Source organism: Mustela lutreola, chromosome 9, assembly GCF_030435805.1.
Source record: "Mustela lutreola isolate mMusLut2 chromosome 9, mMusLut2.pri, whole genome shotgun sequence".
Taxonomy (NCBI): Eukaryota; Metazoa; Chordata; class Mammalia; order Carnivora; family Mustelidae; genus Mustela; species Mustela lutreola.
Window position 1 is genome coordinate 28,888,282 of NC_081298.1, and position 20,273 is coordinate 28,908,554.

The following is a 20,273-nucleotide window of genomic DNA, read 5'->3' on the forward strand; positions in this document are numbered from 1 at the left end:
AATATCTTAGTAAGTCCCAAAACCTGTCAAAAGGCCAGTGTTGTTTGAGAGAGAGCATGTAACTGGTAAGGTAAGGCTGGAAAAGTCTTCAAGTCTGTTTTCACTTAACCCAGAGGTCAGCTTCCTCAGAAAAACTATTCTGCTCCTCTGTAACTCTAGCTTGCATGTGAATACTGAGCTCCACATTTGTAAAGATATCAATAAAAAACGTGAAGGAACATATGTGATGTGATTAACCATGGTGTCCTCTCTGGCCCCAACTCTATCTGTCTCTGTGGTCAGAAATGACTTTTTTGTTTTAAAAGATTTTATTTATTTATTTCACACACACAGAGAGAGAGAGAGAGAGAGAACACAAGCAGGGGGAGTAGGAATGGGAGAAGTAGGCTCCCTGCTGAGCAGGGAGCCCAATTTAGGACTTGATCCGAGAACCCTGGGATCTTGACCTAAGCCAAAGGCAGACACTTAACAACTAAGCCACCCATGCACCCAGAAATGACATTCTAATATGTCTGTGCCTTTTAATTTGTGTTCTCTGAGGAAAAATTCTGGCCTATGAATTGCCTTCTTCTAAGCCAGGGAACCCCAATCAGCAAAGGCTGACGTAGTATCGGGGACACAGCCTCCTGCACAAATCTGACTACCGGGCCCATCCACCCTTCAGCATTCCTCCCGGAAGAGCGCAAGGCCCATCCATCCTTCAGCATTCCTCCCGGAAGAGCACCTGTCTGCAGGAAAGGAGTAGAGCAGGTGTTAAAAACTCCAAAAAGTCAGTCGTTAGCCCAGTACAACTTTCTGTCATGTCCTCTCAAGGGGAAATGCTGCTGTTCACGAGGGACTGCCCAGCACAATAGTGACCATTTGGTGATGGGTGGCTGCCCATCCAGATCTATCAGGGGATAGGCTTGCTTTTATTCTTAGCTCTTGTGTTTGTTGCAATGTTCCCTGTTATTATCCCAGATGAGTATAGGTGTATAGAAGGTTTTCCTGATGAACCAAAAACCTAAGTCAACTAAGCCCGTGGAATAGCAAATCCCATAAGATAAAGAGGAACAAATTCTACCATACATACATTGTATCTGAGAGAGGATCTGCTTGAAATTCTGATTCCCACAGCAAGGTTGAGGCTAGGTAGGATAAAATGGGTGGGTAACGAGGCAGGTCCAAGGGACTTTCAACCAAGTTTGCTTAAGAGAAGGATGTACATGTCACTGGTTTCCATAACAACTACCTCAGGGATTGTTGGGTTTTATATCAGAAAATAAGTATCTTTTTTGTTCAAGAAGATACGTGAATTAGAAGAGGATATTCTGGTTTGAGAATTGAGTTCCCACAAAGAGTTCTCAAACAACATTGGCAGAGGAGTCTAGCCACAGGAAGTCAAATGTCAGGGTAGAAAACGTGGTTCAGTGGTTCATTGTCCAGATGATACCATGTGTGCTTGCTGTGAACTCTGAATCTGGGGGGAAGGCACCCTGGGTATAGTTCAATTTGAATCATCTTGGCTCTTTCCCCTCATTGCATATCTACTACCTGTGCCCCAGCCCAACTGAGGCCAAGGTTCCCCTGGGCTAACAGCAATGGTATGCACCCTACAGGATGGCCAGCAATACCCAGGGCAGTGCGAGTGAGGGGGAGAGTGCTAACTTCACGTTCAGCTTCAAGATGTTCACCAGCTGGGATTACCTGATTGGGAATTCAGAGACAGCCGACAATAAATATGCCTCCATTACCACCAGCTTCAAGGTAGGTGTCCCAGGGTTATTCCCACTTCCTCGAGGCATTCTGGGTCCCTTTGCTCATTAGGAGACTTCACAAAGTTGGGGCATGATAGATAAGATCCCCAAGTAATTTGTGGAAAAGGCTTTACCAGAGGTGTGAGCCGCGGTCTCAAGCCTTCAAGACAAAATGCCCATGACTGGTACCCACATCTGTTTCGTAATATGACAGAGAATCTTGGTTGCTGGGACCTAGTCCTGACTGTTTCCTTGTGGAACTTTTTTCTGCCAGAGAAACTGGAAGGAATCATTTGGGGCTGCACTTCTCAACCTTTGATGCATGTTTAAATCACCTAGGCAGCTTTAAAAATCTTTTGGGCCCAAACCCCCAGAGATTCTAGTATAATTGGTCAGGGGCTGGGGGGTTCCTGGCATTAAATTCTTTAAAGGCTCTCTGAGTTATTAGAAACCCCAGAGAGAGTTGAGAACTCTGGTTTGTGTGGGTGAAAGGAGTCAATTAAATATGCAGCAACTTCCTACTTAATTACCTCATAAATTTATTCACAAAAGACATGTGAAGTGGCCTACACATCTCTATTTTTTAGAATAAAAGCAAACCTAGGGGTAAACAAATGAATGAAGACAGAAGCTAGTATGTTGAAGAGCGGCACATCTTATTTATTTCCTCCATGTCTATAAAAACCATTTGGAGTTCTTATAGTTCAATATGTCTCCCATCTGATCAGACTTTCTTTCCCCCAGGACCTGCCAAAGGTCAGATTTACAACACGCTTAATTGCCTTGTCTTCTTCCCTCTCCTCTCTTCTGGCCCTTCCTGGCAGCTTCCCACTCACCAATGCCTACAAAGGGCAGGTACATCCACCAGGGGCAGAGCTTGGGCTGAGCAGCTCACTACATGGGTTTCATGAGCCCACAGTCCTGACAGCTTGGCAGTGGGTAATGCAGGGAGCTGACTAGGCTCTCTTCCCTTCTCCTTCTGGCAGCAGTTGAGCGGGGGTGGAGGGGGGGGGGAGGCACTGTTGGAGCATCCAAAGGCAAAAGAGGGGTCAACGGAGGCTTTGCCTCTTCCTCCAGACCTACCCAAGAGAGAAAAAGAAGGTCAGTGCCTATGTCTGAAGCCCTTTGAACATCTGGCAAGGTGAGGGCTTTTTCTCTGAGTCTATTAAAATCAGAGATAATAACTTTATATAACAGAGCATATATGAAAACTGCAGAGCTAATGTATATTAACTGCTTGATAAATTAGTTAAACCTGGACCTGAATACAGTAACTGTTCATTGATCAGAAAAGTCTCCTTCCCAGTACTTAGGTAATCAGGAGACCTCATTTATTGTCTTGGGTCCACCATGAACTATTTCTGTCTTCATAGAGAGTTACTGATGCAGGATGCAAAGTCTATAATAAAAAATCTAAGGGTGCCTGGTGGCTCAGTTAGTTAAGTATCTGATTCTTGATCTCAACTCAGGTCTTGATCTCAAAGTCATGAGTTCAAGCCCTGCATTGGATTCCATGCTGGGCATGAAGCCTACTTAAAATAAAAATTAAAATTAAAATTAAATATATATATATTATATATATGACTATTATATTTTTATATACAACAGCAAAATAGAAAATAATTTTAAAAGAAAATAAAAAATTATTATTATATTATATTATTATTATAAAGAAAAATTATTTTCTTTAAAAAATAAAATAATTTTAATCCCATTTACAATAAAATTACTTAAAATTCTTAAGAATAGAATTAACAACAACAAATATAAGACATTTCTGAAAGAAATTAAGAAATCTTAAATAAAGGGAGATATACCATATTCATAGATTAGACAGGTATCAACAAATTATTGTCCAGGGGCAAATCCAACCTGCTGCCTACTTTTGTAAAGAAGATTTTATAGAAACAAATCAATGCCTATTTATTTCCATATTGTCAGTGGTTGCTTTCATGTATTATGGGGTAGTTGAGTAGTTGTGAAAGAGACCACATGGCTTGCAAAGCCAAAACTATTTACTATAATGGCTCTTTAAAAAGAAAAAAAAAAAGATTTTAGGGGTGCCTCGGTGGCTCAGTCACTGGGCGTCTGCCTTCTGTTTAGGTTATGATCCTAGGGTCATGGTATCGAGCCCCACATTGGGCTCCCTGCTCTCCCTCTCCCACTCCCCCTGCCTGTGTTCCCTCTCTCATTGTGTCTCTCTATGTCAAATAAATAAATAAATATCTTTTAAAAATAATTAAAATTTTAAAAGATTTAATTTATTTATTTATTTGAGAAAGAGAGTACAAGTTGGCAGAGGGAGAGGGACAAGGAAACACTGCAATGAACATTTAGCCTAATGCAGTGCTCAGTCTCACAACCCTGAGATCATGACCCCAGCTGAAATCAGGAGTTTGACACAACTGACTGAGCCACCCAGGTGGCCCTACTATTAGAATAGAAAATGTTTGCTGGCCCCTGAATTAGAAGACTCAGTATTGTTAACATGTCATTTTAATCTATTTGCTCTATAGTTTTAAAACAATCCCAGTCAGACAGTTGCTGAGATCTCTCTGGGCCAAGTATCTATGACATGGGTGATAATAGAAATTACTACGTTGGTTTGTTATTGGGATTATGAGGGTGATACAAAACAGGTGTTTAGCACCACAACTGGCATACAGTAGGTATTCAATAAATCTAAGCTTTTGTTATCACGTGTACCAAAATGGGAATAACAACAAGGTATATCTTCTGAAAGAAAACAATTCTTGAGGCGCCTGAGTGGCTCAGTCGGTTGAGCACTGGACTTTTCACTTTGGCTCAGGTCATGGTCTTGGGGTCATGGGATTGGGTTGCTTGTTGAGTCCCATATGGGGCTCCATGCTGAGTGAGGAGTCTGCTTGAAATTCTCTCTCTCCCTCTCCCTTAGCCCCTTCTCCCCCACTTGTGTGCTCTTTCTCTCTCTCTATCAAAAAATAGATAAGTAAAACTTGAAAGAAAGAAAGAAAGAAAGAAAGAAAGAAAGAAAGAAAGAAAGAAAGAAAGAAAGAAAGAAAGGAAGAAAATTCTCCATAAGGCAACAGTGCTCTGCAGCACCTCCTCTGGATTATTTCATTTATGATAATATACTAAGCAGTCATTTCAGGAACCCAATTTGTTCCTAGCCTGTCCTTACTCACATCTTATTTCCACACATTAAGGAATCAATAGTGGATGAACAAGAGAGTAACAAAGAAGAAAATATTCATCTGACAAGATTTCTCCGGGTCCTGGCCAATTTTCTTATCATCTGCTGTTTGTGTGGAAGTGGGTACCTCATTTACTTTGTGGTGAAGCGATCCCAGGAATTCTCCAAAATGCAGAATGTCAGCTGGTATGAAAGAAATGAGGTAAAAAGGCTGTCTCTGTAGAAGTGAATGCTGAGAGCAAACATGGAAAATTATACTGGTTCCTATGCAATTCAGCTGAATTATTGAAAATCTAGATTATAGGACATATTTTGGGGTTTTTTTAAGATTTTATTTATTCATTTGACAGAGAGAGACACAGCAAGTGAGGGCCCACAAGCAGGGGGAGTGGGAGAGGGAGGAGCAGGCCTCCTGCAGAGCGCAGAGCACAATGTGGGACTCAATCCCAGTAGGCCAGACCTTGACCTGAGCCAAAGGCAGATACCCAATGACTGAGCCACCCTATAGGACATATTTAAAAAGTGAAATCACATCCCTTTCCAGTTAAGTAGAATGAACATTTGAAAAAAGAGTCACGTCTTATTAGTCTCTTATAGGTTATTAAAGCTGGATTATAATTAGCATGTCAGTCAACTGAATAATAAGTTGTCTTAACACCAACTATTAAAAGGGTGATCCTTTCTTCACAGCTCTACAGTGCCATACGTCATAAATCAAGTATAAAGTTAAATCAAGTATCTGTTCATGTATGAGTGTGATTCTGAGCTCTCTATTCTATACCACTGATTTATTTACCTGTGCCTGCCCTAAGAAATACACTGATAAACTATGCCTTTAAAGTATGTCTTGATATCTGGTAAAGTGAGTTCTCTCATCAAGATCCACAATAAAACTCATTAAAGTTTCATTATGGTTATATTGAGTTCATAAATCTCTTTTGGGAACTTAACATCTTTAGTAGTTAGCAAAATGGCTCCAAGTTTTTCCCCATCTTATATTCCTATATTTCTTTGCAATATGATTTTCTAGCTCCTCTCATGAAGAGGTAGAATCTGTTTCCCCACCCTTGGAATCCAGCTAGGTTAGCCATGTGAATTGCTTTAACAATGAGACAATAGCAACCATGATATAAGTAGACTTGAAAAATGCTTGTGTTTTGGAACTTACCCTCTTAGAAACCCTAAGATCTCCACCATGTGAACAGTTCCAGACTAGGCTGTTGAATGATGAGAGACATATTGCTCAGTTATCTCATCACTCTACATGACAGCCAGTCAACTAGCAGACATATGAATGAAGTCATCAACCATCTGAACCATAGATATGTGAATGAATCCACATGAGACCAGCAAAAGACCACCTACCTAAGCCCAGAGAAAAATTACTGATCTACAGAATCATGAGCTAGATAAATTAAATAATAAAAAAGAATCTATCTCTTCCCATGAAGCAAAAAAGGATAGAAAAAGAAATGTGCAACTGGTAGGACAAATATAAAGCATAAAATCAGATAGATTAATGTCAGTGATTACAATAAATATAAATGGATTAAAGCTATGGTTTAAAAGCAATAATGGGGCACCTGTGTGGTTCAAGTGGTTAAGTGTCTGCCTTTGGCTCAGGTCATGATCCCAGGATACTGGGATCAAGCCCCACATTGGGCTCCCTGCTCCAGTGGGGATCTGCTTCTCCCTCTCCCTCTCCCTCTCCCTCTGTGCTCTCTCTTTCTCTCGTAAATAAATAAATTCTTTTCTTAAAATAAAGGCAATAATCAGAATGAATGTTTTTAAGCTACATGCTTTTACAGTTAATTTATCTAAAACATCAGATCACTAAGGTATGAGAGGGATACAAAAGATGCCTGAGATGAATCCTGCCCTTAAGCAGATTGCAGTTTCCTTAGGAAGCAGACTTGACAAGAATAAACCAAAACATGAACAGCAGTGGGCAGGAATAGTGATCAACTAAGATGTTTTGGTTTACAGATGTGTGCCAGATGGAGAGTTCTATGTGAGCTGGAGAGGCAGGGGGACTTTGTGGGAAAGGCAGGAATTAGGCTATGCATTAAACACACATGTGAAGAAGGGCGGTGGTGGATGTGGTGCAGTGATACACCACAGTGATGGCTGGGTCCAGGTGGGAAACACTGCATGAACATTTGTGAAGGTGATGAGTAGCCAAGCCAACAGACAGTGTGATAGAGTATAAGGGTGTCAGAACCAGCCCAGAAGAGTCGACCCACCTGCACTTTGGTCAGCTGTTCAAGGATTTACTCTGTACTAGATGAGCAGTTTTATTTGAAGAAAAAAAAATATGCTACCATGGTCAGGTTCAGTTATACAAGTCAGGATTCTCCCAAAATTGGAGCCAAATTTAGTGCTTACCAGGCTCCAGGCTAGCAGACTTATGTCCACAATCTCATCTGACTCTCACAATAAAAAACTGTCATTCCCACTTTACATGTGAAGAAACAAGAAACTCAAAGAAGTTATGTAACTTGTCCTAAGTTACAAACCCAGCAAGGGTTAGAGCTGGAGCTCAAACCCAGAGAACTGACTCCAGATGCCATACTTTTTACCATGTCCCTCTGCTGTTAGTTCCCTTCTGTGATCTCAGCTTCCTGTCTTCCGTGCTCCTGAGATAAGAGCTACCACAGTGACTCTTGCCCAGCTCATGACTTTGACTGAACACAAAGAACTGTTCCATATGTTAACCCATTTATTTCTCAAAGAAAATTTGCCATTTTTATCAATACCAATAGCAACAATCATGACAGCATCCAGTCACAGAGCAATTATGATGTCTGGGACATAGGCTGACAGTTCCAGGCATGTTGGCAGCTTAGTCACAGTCACATAGTAAGTTGTGGAGTCTTGAGGGCATCTCCAGAGGTGGAAGAGGGGGCAACAAGGAGATGGAGATGCATGGCCTTAGGGAGTACAGAGATGGTGACCAAACAAGTGATACAGATGACCCAAGTAATCCAGGCTTTACTGATTTCTCAGGTAGAAATTGTGATGTCCCTGCTTGGTATGTTTTGTCCCCCTTTGTTTGAAACCATTGCTGCTCTGGAGAATTATCACCCGCGCATTGGACTAAAGTGGCAGCTGGGACGCATTTTTGCACTCTTCTTGGGGAACCTCTACACATTTCTCTTGGCCCTGATGGATGATGTTCATCTCAAGGTAAAGACCACAAACTCCTCTAATCCCTGGTGCCCATGAGATTTCCTTTTTCAGCTATATTTTCCTTATGCATAATCCCTATTAATTAAAGAAATTTTGGAAAATTGAGAAAAGTAAAATGAAGAAAAAAGTATCCCCAGAATCCTATTACCCAAATACAACCATTGTTAATGTTTTGTTGCAGGTCATTACTGTCTTTTTTTTAGGTAGTCTCTTTACATCATATACATGTCATTTGGTATCCTTAATAGTTTATCTGCAGCCTTTCCTATATTGCATCATAGCTGCCATAAAGTAAGTGTCTATTGACATGATATCTCATAGTTGACCCCACCTTCCATCGCTGCTCACTAGACGGTCATGGAGCACCCACTATATCAGGCCTTGAGGGTACAGCAGACAGCAAGACACAGTCCTGTCCCAAGGATATTTACATCTCGGCTGGGAGACAGACTCATTCAGTATAGCATATTGTGGCATGTGCTCCAGTGGGGGCAAGCCCAGGGAAGCATGACAGTCCATAGGAGGGACTCCAGAATTCCCCCCACCCAACCTGGGGAGTCTTAGCAGACATTGGAAAAAGCAGAGGGAACAGCTGGTGCAAACAAGGAACTGTAGGATAGCAAAGAATAGAGTGGAGGGAAGAAGGGGAAATTGAATCCAAGGAAAGGGTCAGATGATGATGGTCCTCTTCCCCACCTCTACCTTCTCATTACGGAGCTGTATGAACTTTTACCTGAGTTTAACAGAAAACTATTGGAAGATTTTAAGCATGGAATAACTTGCCTACCCCTCCACCTTCATCTCTGGCTTTCATCCTACCCCAGTGAACTCTTCCGCTCTCTTGAACCTCACACTTCCTCCATGGGACAGAATTTTCTCTTGCCTGTCTCTCCACTCTTCTCCCCATGTTTAACTCATTGACTAATCCTCCCTGAGGTTTTGTCTCAGATGTCATTGCTTCCAGTAAGTTCTCTGTGGCCCCATGGTCTGATATGGATTTCCTTGGTCCCTGGGGAATATTTCCCATAGCTCTTATCACTCTATTCTATAATTGTCTGTTCACCTCTCTCACCTCCAGACTGTGAACTTTCTGAGGGAAGCCTGTCTTTCTTTTTCACTCTTGTGTCATCTCTACCTTACATGCCTAGAATAGATCCTGAAAAACATTACTCTCAAAAGAAGAATGATCAGCATTCCACTGGATGATAGATGATTGGATGGATGGTTGGATGGATGGATGGACAGACAGATAGTAACTTAGAAAAAATCTCACGGAAAAGACCCAAGGATTTCAGCCAAATGCCCCTTCTCCTGTATAGACTGAAAGGCTGGGGAGGGCATTTCTGTAGAAACCACTGAAAGGTAAGGCAGAGGCTAGGTGGCAGACTGGTGGCATATTCTAGCTTTAATTGTTGTTCCCTTGGAAACAATTGAACCATCCCTGCCTCCTTCCAACCCCACATTTCCATCTTTCATTCCAGCTTTCTAATGAAGAGACAATAAAGAACATCACTCACTGGACTCTGTTTAACTATTACAACGCCTCGGGTTGGAACGAGAGTGTCCCCCGGCCACCCTTGCACCCTGCAGATGTGCCCCGGGGTTCTTGCTGGGAGACAGCAGTGGGCATTGTGAGTAATTACGTTGTCCTGCAAAAGTGATCCCTGTTCTCGGTTCTTTGTTATTTCTTTCTGGATGTTTCTATTTTTAAGACACCAAAACGTCAAGCCAGTATTTCCTAGGAAACTTTTACCTTTTCTCTTTCCCATTTTTTTTCAGCATCCCACATACTTTTCTACATGCTCCATTCACTGGTCTAATACCACTTGGATTCATTTAGAGTCTTACTTCAGATTTCACTGAAAGCCTATGGTTCTCCATCTCAAAATAAGGAATAAATACTCCTAAAAACTGGAGGCAGGATCCGTGTCCATATATGCATCTGTGCATTTTTGTAAAGAGAATTGATGGTTTTCATTAGTCCCAAATATTAACAACTACCATTTCACCTTATGCACTGTCACCACCATTCCAGTAGCTTGCATAGTATGGACTTCAAAGGCTAATGTTCTTTGCCTTCCTGGGCAGAAACTTGAAGTATTTTCAGGTAACACAGGGATCAGCTGTTCTTTCTTCCTCAACTCCATCTCCTGCCCAGGGCTTTTCTTTCCTATGCCACCACACTGAGATGCAGAGTTTATTACTTCTTCATGGGTTCCCTGAAGAACCCAATCACACAAAGCATTAGACAGCAGTGTTTTTAACTGAGGGTGGTGAAGTACAATGAAGGAAGGGATGTATCACATAGCCCATCAAACATTGCCTATAAATCCACCAGCAGATATTTTCCTGTAGCAGAGTTTCCTTCCCGTGGGGTCCTAGGAGACTTTTTTCCCTAGTTCCTCCGTGGAGGGCTCAGACTCGCCATTTCTTATCTCTTCTAGTCCAGATTCCCCCCATATTCTTGAAATCCTCCTCCTCTGTACATTCATGTACAAAGCAATCCAGCTTCCCAAGCTCCTGCATTTCTAAAGCCATCACAGGGTATAATAGAGAAAGAGTCTTCAAGTCAATAAAACCCACCCTCCTTAGAAGGCAAAAGAGAGTCCATTACATACGTGGTTCCTTTGGAATACTCTGCAATAGAATTTCTCATGTCCTGTCTCGGACCCTTGGAAGATGTCTCTCTTGCCCTCCTCCCTGAATGCCCGTCACTGTTCCCAACACTGGTTAAAGCTTGTCTCTTTCTGAACATGTCAGTAATGATGGGTTTGAGCTGTTACATCCTGCTCACCTGTATCCTTCACCGCCTCCACCCCAGGTCCCAGAGCATCACCTTGCACAGAAGAGTAGACTTGATACATGTTGATTTGTCTGATACTTAGGAGCATTAACTTGAATTCTTATTGAGGAATAATCCTGAAAACTCATCAGCCGTTCATCCAGCAAACATTCGTTAATCATCTTGAAGGATACAAAAATGAATAAAACAGACCCTGTGCCCCCAAGGAACTCCAAGGCTATTAGACAGATGTCTTAAAGGTTGTGATGATGCCTGGTAGATCTTTTCCAATTTTTTAAATTAATAAATTATATACACTCTATAAAGCAGAGAAAAACTTTGCTTTTGGCTCTTCTACTATGTGCCTCATGAAAAAACCTGCATTATTATCTCTGTATGACAAGCCAAAAATCCAATTAGCAGGAGATGAAGAATGCTGGCTCTTGTCCCCAGGGACGATGGTCAGATTCAGTGGTAGCTGGGGGCAGCTACATTTCAGAGGAGGTGCAGGAAGCAAGGAGGGAGCCTTTTAGATCCTCTCTCTGTGCAATAGTGCTGATAACTGCCATACACTGGGCATTGCCAATGTCCCAGGCAATTTGCATGCATAATTGCTAAGCTTCCCAATAACCCTGCAAGGTTGTTATCACTATCAGCTTTGAGAGGCTCAGAGACTATTCCAAAAGCAAAAGATGATTGGTAACTGGGAACTAAAAATAAGGATTTTCCAAAGCCTGGGGTCCTTTTTCTGTACCATCTCTGTGCCACCAAGAACCAGCAGGTCACAGAAAAGATTCAAGTGGGTAGGGAAGACTTTGCGTGGCTGCAGTCAGCTGGGAGAAATGGACAAGGTTTGACCCTGACCATGCTTTTTTTTTTTTTTTTTCCTGTGCTGCCCCTTGCAGGAATTTATGAGGCTGACAGTGTCTGACATGCTGGTAACGTACATCACCATCCTGCTGGGGGACTTCCTGCGGGCTTGTTTTGTCCGGTTCATGAACTACTGTTGGTGCTGGGACCTGGAGGCTGGATTTGTAGGTCACCATTTCTTGAACATCCCACAGAGAGGGGTCTCAACCATCCTATCTGATATAGTCAGATGCATTCTTGGGCATTTATTTGGATAATTGATGCCAGTCTCTGCTCTGCAAAATAGTGAAGCATTTCATCTTTATTTCCTTTAAGTGACCTATTTGCCTTCCGAGAGGAAACTCCACTTTTCCCCCATGTAATTAACAGTATGACCTTCCTATCTCACATTTGGCCTATGGGAAGGGTAGATCACATGCTTTGGTACTGAGCAGATGGTAGTAGAGAAATGCCAAAGTGACATCAACTCTCATTAGGGAAGGCAAAGACCACCCTCCTTTGGAGTCCATACCGAGCAAGGTGTAGGAATGGTAACAGAAGTGGATAAGACAAAATGGTAGTTTCTTTTTTTTTAATTTTATTTATTTATTTGAGAGAGAGGGAGAGCAAGAGCGAGCACGAGGGATGAGGAGAGGGAGAAGGAGACTCCCTGCTGAATAGGGAGCCTGAAGCAGGGCTTGATCCCAGGATCCTGAGATTCATGACCTGAGCCAAAGACAGACACTTAACCAACTGAGCCACCCAGGCAGCCTAGAAATGGTAGTTTTTAATTTTTGAGACTATAATGAAATCCTGGGGTGGGAGAGGGCAGGTGGACCTGAATGTTTCAGAAAGTCTTGGGACAAACCAAGCACATAGTAACCATTGGTGCTATCTTCTGGATTACGCTTTGATAATCTCTTTGCACTCATTCCCTCCACCTGAGATACTCTTCTTCCTCCCCTACCTGGGAAACTGCTTTTTCTAAATGTGTGTCATCTCCTCTCTCTAGTGGCCTTCTGTGATAAGGCAGAATGTCTGGCTTCCTCTGTCCTGTGTGTGTCTCTTCCACAACACCTCACTCACTGTCCCTATGTCACTGTTGTTGGGGGCTGGGAGGAGCACTACCCCTTAACTGATCTCCATATCTTGTTTACCCGTGTCATCTTCATCATGACCTGCAGTAAGGTACCTGACCTAGGTAAGGGCTGCAGTACAGGTTTCTGTCATTTTTTTTTTCTTTTAGTCGCCAGCCACAATTTTGCACAAGCCTACTCAACTTCTCTTCACAGTGAGGAAAACTTCATAATCTCGTCCGAGAACAAGGTTGAAAGAACCTCATGTTCAAAGAAGATGCCATCTTTAATAGGACAAAAGGAAACTGCTAAGATGTCATTGCCCTCAAATTAATTTATAAGTTTAACAATATCCCCAAATAATACTAAATTTCAGTCTAAAAATAAACATGTAGAAATAGCCAGGAAAAATTTTAAGACCGCAAAATGAAAGGGACTAGACCTACCATTATGTTAAAACATATTATGAAGCTATAATAATTAAAACTAGTACTAAGGAACAGCCAAAGTTATCAATGGAACAGAATAGAAAATCCAGAAATACAATCTATATGAAATAATCTATGTGGAAATTTAGTTTAAGATAAAGGCAGTCTTTCAATCCAATGGGAAAGGATTTTATAACAAAGGGTGGAGACAACTGGTTGACCACTGGGGGAAGGGACTATATCTCTCACCCATTTCATCTACATACATAAATTGTAGGTACATCAAAGTTTTCATCATCAAAAAATTAAATCATAAATGTCTAAAAGAAACCGTATATAACGTTACAATCTTGGGGTGAGGACAATTTTTCTAACCAGGACACAAAACACAGCAGATGAGAAGTTTTCAAAAATATTTTTAAACATTTCATTTTAAGGTCCCAAGACTAAACCCTCATTTATTTTGGAAAATGTACATTTCCTCTTCCTCCTTTGATCCATGCCTGACCTTCCTTTCTCTCCTAATTTCTTCCTCTTCCTCCTCTCTGTCTCTCTTGACTTCCATTTCCAGAGGACAAATGGGGAAGTCGATTTAAGCATGTTGCCTGAGGACCCCTCACTCCCCAGTGCTCACACAATCTGCAGTCTTTCAAATAGTTGACAAATCTCCAACATTCTGAAAATCAGAGTCTGGCTGAACTCTTTCCTTTGCATGAACTACTCTCAGACTAGAGGAAAATGATAAGGAGAAAAGACAGGTGGAGGAGTGGTTTAATTATTGTGTTTGCTTGTTTGCTTTTAAAACTATCATTTGATCCCTCATTTAACTATTTGCATTTGGTTACCTATTAGATTTATTCCTTGATTATAATTTTAAGGTAAATTTCTGATTAGAGCATTGATAAAATGTTCTCATTGGGGCCAGGGTCCTCCCAAGAATACACATTTGGCCTGCAGGCCCTAAAAGGTTAAAATCTCTCACTTTTTTAATGGAAAAAGTAATTGGAAAAACTTTCAACTTCAAGTATTTCAAAACTTTCCTTGAAATGTAGAAAATGTGTTAAAGAAACAGAACCATGAATCCAAGGCTCCTCTCAGATCACCAGAGCAGGCTCTTTGGGATGGAGTGTCCCTGGCTTAGCCAGTTGGCTGGTCATGGAGGCTAGCTAATGCCTAACAACTTCCTTTCTCTCTGTCTGCCTCCCCCTGCAGCCGTCATATGCTGAGTTTGATATTAGTGGAAATGTACTTGGTTTGATCTTCAACCAAGGAATGATCTGGTGAGCTATGCGTTTTGTTTGGGGACCACCTCATCAGGGAAGTCAGAAAACTGGAATCTCAGGCTTGGCCTCCCAGCTAGCTGGGGGAAGAGGTTAGACAAATCCTCAGGCCTCTCTGAACTGCCTCCTTTCAGATGACAAATAGAGGACAGGACAAGATGAGAACCAGGACCATATCATGGCCTACTCATGGGCTACCACGGACAAAGAGGAAAGGAGAGAAACAGAGGAAGCCTGAAGGGGAATGAGGAGGAGGAAGGAAAAAAGGATGAAGTAGAGAAGGGAGGAAGGAGAAGGCAAAAGGGAGAGAGGAGGAGACACAGAGGAGGAAAGGGAAGAGGGAGGAGGGAGAAAATAGGTAGGAGAGGAGGAGGAAAGGAGCCAAGGGTCTTCCTCCTCTGAGGCGGGGGTTAGAAGAAAAGGCTGAGTAATTTCAACCAAAGACTTTTAAGAGGCTGAGGGCTCACTGAAAGCTGGTGTCCCATTCTCTTCATTTAAGAACTTCAGATACTTTTCTGGGTAGCACTATTGTTTTAGGGGAACCACAGAGAAAGAGTCAGGAGGCCAAATAATTTGTTAGGTGCCTCATGGTCAGAACCCAAGCCAGTGGTGCTTGGAGATCTCCCTCTCCTGAGGAATGGGTGGCTATGGCTTGGCAATAAATGTCCAGCTTAAATGGGAGACCACTGCCTTCAGAACCTGCAGGGAAGACAGTGAGGCCTCATGCTCCTAATCCATCTACCCCATTTCCTCCTGTCATCCTTCCTTGGCCTCACCTTCTGGGGGGCCAACCGAGTATGTGGTTTCTGCCCTTCCAGGATGGGCTCCTTCTATGCTCCAGGACTGGTAGGCATCAACGTGCTGCGCCTGCTGACCTCCATGTACTTCCAGTGCTGGGCAGTGATGAGCAGCAATGTGCCCCACGAACGCGTGTTCAAAGCTTCCCGATCCAACAACTTCTACATGGGCCTTCTGCTGCTGGTGCTCTTCCTCAGCCTCCTGCCGGTGGCTTACACCATCATGTCCCTCCCGCCCTCCTTTGACTGCGGACCATTCAGGTGCATAGTCCTGGTTGCATGGGAGCAGCTCTTCCCCCAGAGCAGTCTGTTGAGGGAGCCCTGGCTCAGATGTCCTCTTCTAGCACCTTATCAGCCTGCAAAAGGCCGTGGAGCTCTGTGCAAATCATCAGAGCCATTCAATGGCGTTTTCTGCAAGGATGGACATGTTCTATCACTGCGTGATCCAATATGGTAGCCCCCAGCCATGTGTGGCTCTTGAACATTGGAATGACAACCAAGAAACTGAATTTCTTTATTTCATTACAATTCACTGTAATTTAAATAACCTCCCATGGCTGATGGCTACTATATTGGACAGTGCAGCTCTGACCTTTTAACATGTGGATAGTCTACTGCTCTGGATTACCTTACCGTAGGATGAGTAAGAGGAGGGAGGGAATAGTCTGAAGATGAAATAACCATACATTTATAAGTGCCATTTGCACGGGAAGCAGCAACTGAGACTTTTGACTGGGTCCCCATGCCCTGCAGAGCATTTGTCAGCACTGTGGGTTCAGGGTATAAGTCAGACCAGTTTAGGAGACTGGGCATCGTATAAAGAATGTATAAGTAATGAGATAAGGAGGTACATTGAGAAATAATATGCATCTGCTGCTCTCTTTCCAAGCATAAGACCCTCTGGAAATAAAGCCATCTCTCTACTTCATAAGAAGGAGTTCTGTGGTTCAAGCAGTTTGGAACATGCTGACCATTTTATCTGCCACCTTCTTACTTAAAAATGCTTGGGGCACACTCTTTATAATGGATCAGAAGAATCATGCAATAAGATAATGTGTGCAAGCCAGCATTTCTGTCCTTCTTGACCATAGACTCTTCATGGAACACTCATCCAGGGCCAGGAGTGGGGTGAGGTGGGTGAGTTACCGATTCTGAGCTTGCTCCTTCCATTGTGTGTCCCAGGGCCTGACCCAGCTCACTCTGGTCCTGGCTCTGGGCCTACCATAGTGGATCAACACATGGGGAAATGCTGCCCTGGTACTTTTCCATTTAGAAGGGACTTATGTAGCTAAAGCCCTGTGGTGTGTACCCTCCCCCCACCCCCCAGTGAGTGCCGTGATGCTCAGAGGCATTAGTGGTGTGCTCGTGGCAGAGTGAGATCTGGCTGCACAGAGGTTCAGGTGGAAGGAATGGGGTTGGGGGTGGGGTGGGTGACTAGTTCCAGAGAAGAAGAATTTGCTGAGCTGTAGATGGGATGCCAGGCTGAAGGGAGAGCCACATGATAGGAATGGTAGAACCCTCTCCTGACTTCTTCCTAAGCAAGGTTTGGAGGGCTGAGCTCTAGATTCAAATGCCAGTACTCCTTTGTTCAGGCTGCCTACCTGCCACCAGAAAGGAGGCCCATGGGCAGGCCTAAGCCATGCCTGACCCTTGCCCTCTGCCCCACCCTTGCTTCATCTGCTACCCTGAGAGGCCCTGACAGCCTACAGCCAGAGAGCAGGGAAAGGAATCTGAAAACAACTCAGAAGGAAACATGGCTGCCACCGCCTTCCTGTCACCCTTCTCATCAAAACTCACCAACAGTTAGTTCATTCCTCAGATATTTCTACAGCTGTTCTCTCTCTCACTTGCTTCAGGTGTTTTCTCAAAGGTCACCTTCTCAGTGAGACCTTCCCTGGAGAGCCTAACTAAAATGTCACACACACACACACACACACACACTCTTCTTATCATTGTTTCTGCTTATTGTATCTCCTGATCAACATCTAACAGTCCAGGTTTTTTTGCTTATTTATCGTGTTTGTTGTCTATCTCCTTCACCAGGACATAAGCTCCAGGAGGGTGTGATTTTTGCTTCCTTACTCACTGCCTTGTACCCAGTGTCTAGAAGAGAATACCTAGTATATGGTCAGTGTTCAAACTAGACCCTTCACATCACAAAAATTCACTTTTACTGGAGGAACTTGGGGTTTCAACCAGATCCAAACAGACATCAACGGATGAGACATAGAGTTTTTGTAAATAGAGTTTCATTGGAGCACAGCCACACCCATTTGCTTACTATAATCTGTCGCCACAGATTTCTCACTACAACAGCTCAATGGAGTCATGTCAACAGAGACCATCTGGTTCACAAAGCCTAAAATTTTTATTATTAGCTGTTCCCAGAAGAAAAAATTCTCAACCCCCTAACTCTAGAGTCAGCTCAGTCAGTTGCCAGCTGGGTCATCTCGAGAAGTTACTTAACTCCCTACACCACAAGTTAATTGCCTATAACATGGAAATAATTGTAGTGCTTCTGACCTAGTGTTGCTATGAGATTTTAGTGTGCTATTTGCAAAACACTTAATGGAGGGTGCTAATTTCCATGGTAAGGTATATATACAAATTTGTGAAGCCTGAGCCCTGCCCAAGTTAAGGGTAGTTGGTACAGCTAACAAGGCTATGAGGTGGAAGCATCATCTACACCAGGGCTCAGATACCTTTTTCTGACAAGAGCCTGACAGTCAATATTTTCAGCTTGGGAATCAGGAGGAAAAAATCAAGAATATTATGTAAATACTTCTATGATTAGAGAAACAAATAGCCACAAAGTTTATATTATTGACAAAACTCAAGATATGATAATAATAGAGTATAATTTTTGTAATATAGGTCTACCAATGAAAAGAATGGAGTTCTTGAGGGGAAAGCAATGATAATATCTCACATAACAGGGGCTCAAAGTTACTGTCCCTTGTCATCAACATCAGTTTTACTTCTTAGAGAGCAGTACAGTCCATCATTGTACCAGACATGACAACATGTCTCCTACCCTAGAAGAAAAATTCCCATAAAGCTTTACTACTGCTACGTCATTGAACTGCTATGCATTGGGCAAGCCAGAACCCTCAGTTTCCATTTCTGACAAAATGCACAGTTTGGAAAATGATTAACTTATGAGAGCAGATGAAATTCACTATTGACATTATTTATTGATTGCAGTAGCACATGATAGATTCAAATATTTTCTGCAAATTACCCCCTGATGAGTAAGACAGAGAATAACCATAGTCTGTCCACACCTAAAACTTCACAGGCTTCATAAATTTGTCCAGCTAAGCCTTCTTCTGCCCTATATATATTTTGACCATTGTCAACTGTAGCATGCCATAGCAGATCCCACATCAGTTGTATCAAATTCCATTCCATTCAGTTGTACTGAATTAGCGTATTCTCAACTTCTTTGAGAAAATTTCATCCATATTTGTTCCACATGGTGTATTCACAGAAATCAGTTCTTCAGTCACTTCAAACTTGGCATTCGTTCCTCAGTTAAACAACTGAACAGCATCAGTAACATCTCCTGACTCATCAAGGGCCAAAGAAAACCACTTGACATCATTTACCTCTCTTGGAATACACCCTTGTTCTCAATGTCCTCAACCCTTGAAGCAGCTGCTTTTGCTGGAAATTCTCCAAGTCTTAAGCAAGTTTATTTCCTCCAGATACATTTCTTCAGCTCCTGCAATCAAATACAATTTAATCACTTCACCACTGGTCAGTGAGGAATGTGATTTTGGGAAGTGGAGGAAAGGGGAGTCCTTGCTATATAGAGAAGAGAAAGCTTAGCTGAATGATGTCCTACAGGTATATGGAAATCTGAATCTGTAAATAATGAACTTGGATGTTTGGCTAAGGAGATGTCTAAGTGAAGTATTGAAGGCACAAACTGGTTTCATCCTGCTGCTTCTACTAAAATGTGAGAGGAAAGAGACAAATTGAGAAAAGAACTGATAAGCCAGAAGGAACCAGAATCTAATGATTTGGGAAATTCTCAGCCTGTCCAGATTTCAAAAGACACTGCAAACAGATTTACTGTCAGGAAAGCATGCTCTAAAGGAAAAAAAAAAAAAAAAACAAGGGGCAGGCTGAGCAACTTTTGCAAGTGCCTCTGAGGGATCAAAAAACCTAAATATTCATTCACACAGAGGATTTTTTTTTAAGCTTGTGACTGGGATCCTCTCAACCATCTCAGCAGAAGGCAAGCATAGAGATAGAATTCTCCAGTAAAGATCTGTGTGGGACCCCCTTGTCTAATGGAATGAATTCCCATGACATACAGGGAAGACCCACCAGATATTTAAGAATGTCATATGAGCAGTAACACTGCCATCTCTTACTGTTATCTTAGGGCTGGCACACCACTGTATTTTGGGAGTAAATAGTTCATTTTCTAGTTTTATGGGTCCATAGAGAGAAGAATTTTGCCCCAAGATGGATCATACCCAAGGTCTCACCTATATGTAATTTAGATGGTGAGATTTGGGACTTTTGTGCTGATGATATTTAGATGAGATTTTGGACTGTGGGTTGATGCTCTAATGGGTTGCAACTTTGGGGGATACATGGATGGTGATGAATGTATTTTGCAGGTGAGATGAACATGAATCTTCAAGGACTAGAGAGCATAAGGTGATGGGCTGAATAATGGCTCCTGAAGATATTTGCTTCTCATCCCTGGAACCTGTGGACCTTATTTTACACAGCAAAGTGACCTTTGCCAATGTGATTAACTTAAGGATCTTGAGGTGGAGAGATTATCCTGGATTATCCAGATGAGCCCTAAATCACAAGTGTCCTTATCAGAGGGAAGCACAGGGATATTTGACTACAGAAGAACAGAAAGTGATGTCACCATGGAAGGAGAGGTGTTACCAGCTTTGAAGACAGTGGAAGGGGCCATGAGCCAAGGAATGCCAGGA

General features: G+C 42.5%; 1 protein-coding gene across 1 annotated transcript in view; it reads left to right on the forward strand.

The window, feature by feature from the left end:
• TMC2 (transmembrane channel like 2) overlaps positions 1 to 20,273 on the forward strand; it is a 62,584-nt gene that overhangs the window by 32,578 nt on the left and 9,733 nt on the right. The window contains exons 9-15 of the mRNA XM_059134342.1: positions 1,599 to 1,746; positions 4,922 to 5,110; positions 7,915 to 8,094; positions 9,579 to 9,728; positions 11,785 to 11,913; positions 14,445 to 14,512; positions 15,331 to 15,570. Coding sequence (XP_058990325.1) covers positions 1,599 to 1,746; positions 4,922 to 5,110; positions 7,915 to 8,094; positions 9,579 to 9,728; positions 11,785 to 11,913; positions 14,445 to 14,512; positions 15,331 to 15,570 — 1,104 coding nt within the window. The remainder of the gene's footprint in view (positions 1 to 1,598; positions 1,747 to 4,921; positions 5,111 to 7,914; positions 8,095 to 9,578; positions 9,729 to 11,784; positions 11,914 to 14,444; positions 14,513 to 15,330; positions 15,571 to 20,273) is intronic.